This window comes from Desmodus rotundus, chromosome 8 (assembly GCF_022682495.2).
Source record: "Desmodus rotundus isolate HL8 chromosome 8, HLdesRot8A.1, whole genome shotgun sequence".
In the NCBI taxonomy this organism is placed as follows: domain Eukaryota; kingdom Metazoa; phylum Chordata; class Mammalia; order Chiroptera; family Phyllostomidae; genus Desmodus; species Desmodus rotundus.
Genome location: NC_071394.1, coordinates 42,458,011 through 42,468,926, shown reverse-complemented (window position 1 = coordinate 42,468,926; position 10,916 = coordinate 42,458,011). Strand labels below are relative to the sequence as shown.

Sequence of the window (10,916 nt, the reverse complement as noted above, 5' to 3'; positions counted from 1 at the left end):
TCTTCAGGTTGTGGTAACCAGCTTCTAAGATGACTCCTAATGACCCTTGCCTCTAGTGTTGATGCCCTTGCGTAGTCCCTTCCTGCATTTTACCATAGTAGGTCTGTGGGACCAAGTGATGCTACTTGACTCCAAGGCTAGATCCATAAAAGACTTCTGAGGTTTTGGCCTTGTGCTTTTTCTCCTATCACTCCCTCTGGGAGAAATCAGCTTCCAGATCACAAGGATACTTAAGCAATCCTATGGGAGGTCCATGTGGTAAAGAACTAAGGTCTTCAGCAACAGCCATGTGACTGAGCCATCGTGAGAGTCAATCCTCCAGTCCCAGTACAGCCTTCAGATGACTGCAGCCCTGGCTGAAACATCAACTACAGCCCCACAAGAGACCCTGAGCCAGAATCACCCAGATAAGCTGCTAGATTTCTGATGCACAAAAATTTGTAAGAATAAACGTTGACTGCTGTTTTCAGGTTGTACTACAGTTTCACGTAATCTGTTTATTTGAAGAAATTCTTGAGAATCGATGCCCAGATTCCTTAAATTGAGAAATTTAAGAGCAGCAGAAGTATGCAACAACTCTTGGACCAAATCTAAATTGCCTTGCAGATTTTTAAATGTGAGCCTTTAGATGTAATCTCAATTTTTGAAGAACGGATTCATTCTTTCAATAAAAACTTTTATTTTTAAAAATAAGAAAATTTGGGAAAACATATTCCTATTTTCTCCGTATTAGAAGTGAAATGTGATTGTGTGGTGGTCATTTTCCCTGTCTAATGTCATATGTTGAAAATTCTCATGATAAGATTGTAAGAAGCAGAGCTAAAGGTTAGACAGGAGGGAGAGGAGAGAGAAGACGGCTGAAATGGGATCTCACAATGCCCTGCACCACGTATTTTCTAAGATCCCCTCTTACACCAAAGATAGTGACAGGTGTTCTCTGTCCCACCTCCCAATGGGACAGAACTAGCTTATCATTTCCTCAAAAAGGGAGAGAAAACCCAAAAGTTAAAGACCCGTAGGAGTAAAGATTAAAATAAATTGAAGTACTTATAGAAGTTGTAAATGAGACTGGTGCAGCCTCTGTGAAAAATAGTATGGAATTCCCTCAGAAAACTAAAAATAGGACTGACTTTTGACCGAGCATTTCCGCTGCTGGGAACATACCTTAAGAAACCTGAAACACCAAATTCAAAAGAATGTATGCACCCCTATGTTCAAAGCAGCACAATTTATAATAGCCAAGTGCTAGAAACAGCCTAAGTGCCCATCAGTAAATGAGTGGATCAAAAAACTGTGGCACATTTACACCGTGGAATACTATGCAGCAGAGAGAAAGAAGGAGCTCCTACCCTTTTTGACAGCATGGATGGAACTGGATGCTAAGTGAAATAAGCCAGGCAATAAAAGACAAATACCATATGACCTCATCTATAAGAGGAACCTAATCAACAAAACAAACAAATGAGCAAAAAAGAACCAGAGACGTGGAAATAAAGAACAAACTGACAGGGACCACAGGGGGTGGGAGAGAGGGATAATGGGGGAAAGAAGGGGAACATGTACAAAGGACCCATGGACAAGGACAATGCCGGGGGATAGTCTTTGGGAGCAGGTGATAGACTGGGCAGGGGAGAGCAACAGGGGAAAAATGGGGACAACTATAACTGAACAATAAAAAAATTTTTTATTAAATAAGTTGTAAAGGGTTCTCCCTTCAACATAATTTTAAGAATACTCTTCATGCATCCCCATTCTCATTCCAATTCCAACTTTTCCAAAACAAGGAACACCGACCAACTAAAACAAGACACAAAACACATTAAAAATAAATGGAGTAGGGTTTGAAGTAATTGCATGGTGTAATCTCTGCTGACAAACACAAAAAATATGCAGATAATAAAATATCACTGATGTTACATTGTTGGTCTTTTAATATACTTAGATATGTGTGTAGAAAATTGTTCACCCACAATTTGGTATATGTACCCTCCCCTAGTAATTATGTACTTTTCAGAGTGCCCTCAGATCTACCTCTCAGCGATTTTATTATATAAGGCACTGGAATTATGATCTCTATGATCCTATGACAAAAAGTTTGAAGATAATTTTCTCAAGGTTAACTAGGTAGTGTCAGGAAAGAGACTATAACTCAGGCCCTGCAGAATGCAATATTGGGCCTTTCTCCAGACCACTTTCTCCGCTGCGAGCATTATGCAAATGTTAAGGACTTTAAAAAGTGGTTAATTTAAGAATGCTATTCTGGTTTTTAACTCAAGTTTTATATTAAATATTATTTCAAAATATTTTATGTAGTTACATTTTTAATCCACTATTTTATAAAATAAGCTATTATTATTCCAACATTCACTGTTTCCCTGGTCCAGGCACTCATGTAAGTCCCTTGTATTACTTACTAATAATCAGTCTATTGTTAAAAAAAACAAAAAGAAAGTTTCTTCAGCCATCTACATACACATTGACTAAGGATGTGAATATGCGGTCATTCACTTTGCACTCTTCAAGTAAGCTTGTGAAGGATGAGTAGAATGGAAGGGAAGAGAGAAAACAGTCATATCTGGCTTTGACAAGTAGTCAAAATAGGTCATGCATAGAAAAGTAAGACAGGGAATATTAAGTGGGTTGCCCAACTAGAATACAGATGGCAAATCAGGTGGATAAGGTGAACAAAGTACAATGGAGAAGCATTTGGAACGACCAGGTTAAAGCATTGACTACGAAAGATAATGCCCTTAAAGGTTCAGCTGAAACAGTTTCCTTCCATAAAACCTACCCTCATTTCGCAGAACAAAATGCTGTCCTCTAAAATAACACAGTACTGCTCCTGTAGCCTTTGCCAGGCCGAAACCACTCATGACTCAGCACAAAAAGATTTTAATCTCATGTAAGGCAGGGTCTTCATTAGCCCCATTTAACTCCTGGTCTTAGGGACAGGTTGCAGGTGGGTGAATAAGGAGAGGATAAATGGAAGAGGGAAATGACTTCAATGTTTATTTAATGTCTACTGTGAGCTTGACATTGTGCTAGATGCTTTACTTATGTCATCTCATGAAAAATCTAAGGCTTAGACAGTTTGGTAATTTATCCAAGACCACTCAACTGTAGATAGTAAATTCAGGATTTGAAGCTAGTTCTATCTTCCTCCAAAATTGGTACTCAGCTTATTAGTATTTGCTGGAAAATTAGTTCTGTCATGGTATTTAGACATGGCTAAAAGGGGCATTTCACAGGGGTTCTTCATTATTTCTGGGTTATGGACTTGTGCAAGAATCTTTCCTATAAAATTACATATATGCAAATACATACAACATTTTGCATATCATTTCTGGAGGATCAGAGCCCCTGAGTTCATTCAAGAACTGGTCAAGGAAACCAAAGAAAGAACCAATGAATGACAATATTCCAGGCCACCCTTTTTTCATCCCAATCCACCCTGCCTTTCTTCCCACATCTAGAGCAATCAAAACCAGAGAAAATGTAAACACATGAAAAGTGTGGCTAAGAAGTAAATGCAAAATTCCAGTATTACATTGTACTACAAAATGTCATGGATAACTTGAATAAGGAGAACTTGGAGAATGTAGTCATTCAATCTTTAAATTTCAGCTTAACAATAACCCACAACCTTCGGACCAACTAAATTTCAGTTATGACCTTCACAACATACATGATGTAAGACTGAGAGATGAGGTTATTGAAATGCATCCCCAAGGGGGTGAAACAGCTAAAAATCAAACTGAATGGAAAATCACAGGAAGTGATTTCCTACTGCCACTTAAGAGAAGAGTGGTTTATTTCTATTATTTTGCCTGAGGAATCTTTCTTGAAAAATGTTTTTGAATTTTGGGGATAAATGTTTTAAATGAAGTTTCTGTGGTTTTTATTTCTACCCTGTATTGTTTCAAAAAGGATTTAAAACAGCATATAGGCTTAGAGAAATATCATGAAGTACATATAGGAAAAAATAAACATATAAAACAGAGACAGGAATGTAGCTGATTTTAAAACATTAACTTATATTGTGGTTATCTTTATTCTCTCAAGGTAATTTTTAAAAATTATGCGGTGCTAAATGTTTTATGTATTAAATATTTATTTTTCATAATTTACAAATATCTTCATATACATTATCTCCTTTGATCCTAAATTTATTTTGTGAGGCAATTATTATCCACATTTTCCAGATAAGAAAACAGAGGCTCAAGGAAAGACTTGACAATTGCGCCCTCCTTTTTTTGAGATTACAGAGCTCGGCAGCAACTGACATTACAATTCCCGTGCACAAATAAGTAATGCATCCCAGTTCTATGTAAGAACAACATTCATTTGACTCTTGTGGTCCTAGTATTTTCTTAAGAGGATTACTACCTATTTTACAGGCGGCTTTCGATCTGGAGGTTGGATAGACATCAAATTAGAGAACTGTAGACTTGAAACAGCCCTGTTAGGTAACATATAACTCCTTCACTTTATAGATGGGTACACTGCTCTAAGGAGCCAAATTAGTCAGTCAGGGGTAGGGTCAAGACCAAAAGCCAGGTTTCCTAATTTCTTTTCTTTACTCCACATTGCCTCTCTAATGCCACTATAGTGTTATGTCCATTTCTATGATTTCTTACCTTTCTCTTCAGTTTCCCTTGTGTCCCCTGGGTGAAGTTCTTCGTGCATACTGACATGGCTACAAAACCCTGCGTGACCTGGCACCAGTGACTTCTCCAGCTACTCATATCCTCTAACGGTATAGGAATCTCCCTGACTCGTAGGGATGCTAGGCGTTTGTGTAATATCCTGAGAGAGTTGTCCTGTTAGGGCTGTAAGGCCATACCTCTGAGAGTAGAAGGAAATTGGATTTCTCTTGGAAGGAAGGGACATTCTTTTTTTTTTTTAAGATTTTATTTATTTATTTTTAGAGAGAGAGGGAGGGAGAGAAACATTAGTATGTGGTTGCCTCTCGAGCGCCCCCTACTGGGGACCTGGCCTGCAACCCAGGCATATTCCCCGACTGGGAATGGATGGAATCAGTGACCTTTCAGTATGCAGGGCGGTGCTCAATGCACTGAGCCACACCAGCCAGGGCAAAGGGAAAATTCTTAATGTCTATCCCCAGTAAAAACCGAGAGAAAGCACTCCAATGGGAAGGACAAATGGGCTCTGGAACCTGGGCAGAGACCATACCCCAAAGAAAAGAGGAGTGAACCAGATTATACAATTCCAGGTAACTTCCATGTCAAATCCTTGTAAACTATCCCTGAACCTTTAGTAAATCCCCTCCAAATACTCCAGAAAAAAACCCTGTGAGTTCACACTTGGCAAGGCCATTCAAATCCATGTAGCAACTAACCAAAGCCAGTCCAGCATGAAGGTGTTAATAGAATTACATGAGATATCCCAAGAGAGAGAGGAGAGTATTAGGCAACCGGAACCAGGCTACTAAATCCCAGTCACTTCTCCCCTTTACACAACTTTAAATTCCCTGAACAGATCCATGAACTTTGCACATTGTTTCTTGGGCCTAAAACTTCAGTTCCTTTCCCTAAACGTTTGTCTTTTTGACAAATTCTTACTTATAATTCATACGCCTGGTTCAGACATCATCTTCCAGTGTCGGGTAACCTCTCCTGACTCTGACTTTGTCCTGTATTCTCTCTTCTAAAATTTGTGCTTTACAACACAGTCTGCCTTTACTTGTAATTGCTAGGGGTTCGGGAAATAAAATAAGTACTCACAAAGTATTAGTTCAATGAACAAAAAGTTATTTGTTTAGTTCCTTAAATGTATTTTTCAATAGGTAATTCGTGAATACTGCAAAAAAATTCAAACCGCACGTGGATAATTCAGTGAAACATACCTCTTTCCTCAATCATGCCCCTCCCTTGGTGCCAGCTGTGTTTCCTTTCAGACTGACTATACACAAACGGGCATTTAAGTATATTACTGTCATTTTTTTACACAGTGGTAAAAAATATGTATTGATATAACAAAATGTAATTTATAATTACTTATTGTATAAGTGATTGTTACATATATGTAAATAATAGTAAATATACAATTATACACAGTCTTGTGCTCTGTTTTCACTTAACGTAAGTCAGCCTTCTTATATTTTTAAGAGCCCCACAGTATTGCACCGTAGGGGCATAACATTATTTACTTCGTATTCCCTTATTTACGGTTTCGAATATATAAACACTTGCATTTTCACTGTCGAGCCCCAGTCCCCAAGTTCAGAAACACCATCGCACACCACCCCACCTCAAGGAGGGCCCTGCGTTCAGACACCTTTTCACGAGCCCAGGGCCGGGCCCTACGCCGAACGCGACCTTCCCACCACGTGCCCCGAGCCCCTTACGCAAGACGGAAAGACGCGACAACCGCGCGTGTGGCAGCGACAGAACCGAACTGCCCCCACCCCACCGCCAACTTCTGGCCTCTGGGATCACCCTCACAAACTTGCAGGAACCACCAGCGCCCGGCCACGCCCAGATGCAAGCGGACCGGGCGCGGCCGGCGCGGCACTGGGCGGGGCTCCGGCCCGGGGGTGGGGCGCGGCCGGCGTAGGGGCTCCTCCCCTTTACTCCGGCTGTGCCAGCGGCCGAAGCCCTTCCGGGTCGGCGTGGAGGCGGGGCGGAGGTGCCGCGGCGGCTGTTATTGTTCGACTAGGGTCGGTCGGACGCTTGTCTCCCACGGCTACGCCGGTGTCAGTTTGTCCGGCTTGTCAGCCCCTCACTGCCGGCTGCTGACGGCGACGGGCGGCTGCTGCGGCGGGCAGGGCTTGGCGTTTGGAGGCCGAGCGGCGCCGGGTGAGGGGCGCGGAGGAGGAGGAGGAGCAGTAACGGGAGGAGGAGCCGTGTGCCCTGGCACTGAGCGGCCGCGGCCATGGCGTACGCCTATCTGTTCAAGTACATCATCATCGGCGACACAGGTGAGGGCCCCAGATGCGGCCGGGCGGGTGTCGGCTGCCGACCGGCCCCGGCTGAGCTGCAGACGGCGGCTGGCCGCGGCGCCGCTCCGCCGACACCGCCCAGCGCCTCCCTGCGGGCCGCGCCGCTCCATTTCCGCAGTGCTGGAGCTGGTGACGTGGGCACTGCGAGAGCCGCGGCCTGGACGGGCCGGGTCCGCAGCCCCCGCCCCGAGCAGCCCTGCAGCTGGGGCCGTGGCAGCCCTTTATCGCGGATGATCTGGGAAGTGTATGACTGGAGGGGCTGCCCAACCCAGGGCCTTCAGGGCCTGGCTCAGATGATTGCTGTCCCTCACCAGGACTTCTCATTTGGGGGCCTTTCCGCCGCCCCCGAGAAAGAAAAGGGGAGCAGAGGAGAGCAGAAGGTGATGGGTGGGAGGAGGGTCTTGGTTTCCTGAACAGCCCTACCTTTTCCGACCTATAAGCATCTGCCTAGACCTGGGCAAAGCGCTCACTGGTGTGGGGACAGACAACTTAGAAGGAAACGCTTAAAAAATTTATTTTTTCTCCCTAACACTTTCAATTTCCAACTCAGAATTAGTTACATTCCATTACTTGACGGCTGAGGAATCCCTTTCGATGTAATTAAAATATGAAATAGTTCTGTAGACTTGCCACGTGTATAAACTGGGGTCATTTGATAGTAATACAAGTGCTCTGGGTGTGTGCGTGTGTGTCTGGGTGTTGGGGACACTGATTTTTTTTCCATACATCAAATCCAGGTCACAGCTGCCAATTTTCAGGTGACCTGATGTCTGTGTGAAGCAGAAAGGCGGATATTCTTACCTAAAATAACATCCTAGTGTATTTCGTTGAAAAGTAAAACTCGTAAAATATTTCTTAATACCTGTAGTTTTGGTGTTATTTGGAATCTAATGATAAAACTTAGGCTTCTTCGGGTGTTGTAACTACTAATATCCCAGAGTCTGATTTCACTGATGACTCCTGCACAACTCTGGACCCTTTACACAACTTTGGAAGCGTAGGTTGCAGCTTGTGGTTCCACTTTGGATGTAGGGGATTCAATCAGTAAAGCTAGAAGCATGTTGATTGCTGCCTAAAAGAAAAACTTTCTGCCGTAAATAAGATTTTTTAGCTAGGTTTTCTGGTGCATATCTATATGGAAAATGATGGTTTTCTACGGAAAATCCCAGGTAAAGCAGTGGTTTACTAGCAAATGTTTACTAGCAAATTTATATACTTAAAAAAATACTGTTGCATTTTTTGAATGAAAAGAAAGTGGGGGTCTAAAACTTGCAAATTTTGATTCAGGCTGTAAAAACAAGACTGAAGATGGACTTCACCGTAACTACTAGGAGTGTTTTGAAAAGTAGGAGAGTGATTGTGGACATTCATCAGTAGTTAAGATTCAAATTAGTCTTTGCAAGTTGACTTCTTTGAGCTTATTTATTGAGCGTCTACTATGGGGTGAGGTACTGTGTTAGCGGTAGTGGGGCTACAAATGTTAACATGTTGGTGCTGTTCTCTTGTATTTTGTTATCATTCAAAAACAATCCTGAGTCGGTTCAGAAGGAACACACTCCTTTCATGCCACTGCTTTTGTTATCAGTAGGTCAGGCACTGAATACTTGACACTTGACTCTATGTACTGCAGTGCTTCCCACACCAGTGCAGCCTGCGTAGTTTACTGTCAGATTCATCTTCCTGAAACTTGGCTGTTAGAAGGCTATTCCTCTGCTCACATTGTTTCGTTTGACCTTGAAGGAACTCCATACTTTAGCCCCATTTACTTTTTTTTTCATTATTCCCTATCTTGCTTCTGCCAGTGAGGCCCAGTGGCTTTTATTCTGGTCTCTGCTGCTCCCTCTGCGTGGAGTGTCTCCTCTGTGAAAGTCTGTTAGCCTTTCAAAGCCTAACCTGGGTCTTCCATGATGCTTTCAGAGTCAACATATATTAAGTTCTCATGACGGGTCAGGCTTTTCCTGGTATGCTGGCTGGAACTGACTACCTCTTACCTGCATGTATCTCACTTTGTATCATCTTTCTGTTATGTTCCCTCAAGAAGGGTAAACTGTCCTGGAAGTACACCACCACCAGGTCTATGTGCGGAGCGGACGGAGCAAGCTTCTAGCCCATCTTCCTGCTCTAAAAGTCTATTTAATATGTTATCCTCAAGTGTAGATATCTGTTCTATCAGTTTAATATATGATCTTCGCCAAAAAGCTGAGAAGTGTATAATTTTTCTAATATTAATCCCAGAATGTTTCTTTGTTTAGGCATCTGTTTGATTTACATACTTCTTGAGGGCACAAAAAGTGTTTTGTGTGGCTTTGTATTTGAAGAAGAGCCTAGTAGAAGATAGGTCCTATACATTTCATTAAATTACTGAAAGAATAGCCAAATGGGCTACTGTGTTCCTATTAATACACATTAATAACTTGACAGCAAAATTCTATTAACCCCATTCTGCCACTTTCTTACTATTGACTTTGGTTGAAATGCTTTAGCATGTTTCTTTAATTCAAAGTATACCCAAGGTGATATTAAATCAGTAGTGTGAGGTCTATCTTGATTTTTTAAAAAGTTATAGTATGAAAAATAATACATCTTAAAATGAAAGAAATCTCTGCTCTCCCTGTTTCTCATTTTTTCTAGCCTATAAAAGAGTCATTAGTCATCCCTGCTTTGAGTAGTGAGACAGAGTGAGGGCAGATGTGAAAGTACCATGCTCATTTTCCTTTTCAGAATCCCCTCTTTCATAGAAGAGTGTTTGAAAACATTTCACAAGATCATGATGATATTATTGAAATATTTGTTTTCTTGCTGTTTGACCAAAGGCAGTTAAAATATTTTAGCTTTAAAAGTTTTCATTGGCAGTATCTTATTCCTGAAAAATCACTTAGGAAAATGGGTCATTTAAATTAGATATAGAGTGGGAATTGGTTTTTAACAAGTTTGGCCTAATATCATAGGCAGATAATTATCAAGTATATAGAGAGAGAAAAATTGTAATAGATTTATAATTGTTGCTCCTAAAACTCTGGCATTTTAATTTTAAGCTCATCTCTAATCTTCCCCCTCTTCTCTGCCACTCAGCTAGGCACACAAGAGCACAAACCCATTGCATTCTATTTGAAATGCCCCTTCCTGCTGTGTACTCCCCTCTCACCTGGCCAGAGGAAAAAAAAAAGAAAGGTCGGAATTTTTTCACCTGACCAACTCCTATTCATCCAGTCTTTCAAGATGATAACAAACCTTACCACTCCTTATTGCATTTTGCTGGTCCCCTTACTTTGTTCTTTTGAGGACAAAGTACTATGTAAGAAAATAAACAAGACCAGCCTGGTTATGCATTATTGTATCATCTGAATGTATTTCATTAATTGAGATATGATTGACATATAACATTGTATTAGTTTCAAGTGTAGAACATAATAATTTGATATATGTATATATTGCAAAATGATTACCACTATAAGTTTAGTTAATATTTATTGCCACACGTATTGCAAAATATTTTTTCTTCTGATGAGAACTCTTTAAAATTAACTCTCTTAGCATCTTTTAGCTGTACAATATAATATTGTTAACTATACTCTTCATGCTGTACTTTGTATCCCCAGGACTTATTTTTCTTACAACTGGAAGTGTGTATTAATACCTTTGACCACCTTCACCACATATATTCTAAATAATCTTTTATTTATTTAGTTAGTTATTTATTTAGTTGCCCATCTGGAAAGCTTTTGACTTTGTCTTAAATGTAAAGGTAGGTCTTTAGTCTCAGAAATTTTTAATAGATAAGTGGATGAGTCCTTGGTGGGGGAGCTATTACAAGGTTTTACCAGAAAGGTGATAATTTGAACTAAAATTGGAATGATGAGTAGGGCTTTTCGAGGTGGACAAGGGGAAGTGTCTAGTAGGTAGTTGGAAGTACATGATGGCAGCTCAGTGGATCAGTCTTACTGGTGGTTATAAA

The 10,916-nt window shown here is 41.1% G+C and overlaps 1 protein-coding gene and 1 pseudogene across 1 annotated transcript in view; one reads left to right on the top strand and one right to left on the bottom strand.

Annotated features, from left to right (window-relative positions):
- Positions 1–6,614: 6,614 nt before the first annotated feature.
- RAB2A (RAB2A, member RAS oncogene family) overlaps positions 6,615–10,916 on the top strand; it is an 85,171-nt gene continuing 80,869 nt past the window's right edge. The window contains exon 1 of the mRNA XM_053929376.2: positions 6,615–6,940. Within this exon, the coding sequence (XP_053785351.1) occupies positions 6,895–6,940 (46 nt within the window). The 5' untranslated portion in view covers positions 6,615–6,894. The remainder of the gene's footprint in view (positions 6,941–10,916) is intronic.
- Positions 8,999–9,172, bottom strand: LOC112315785 (U2 spliceosomal RNA; annotated as a pseudogene).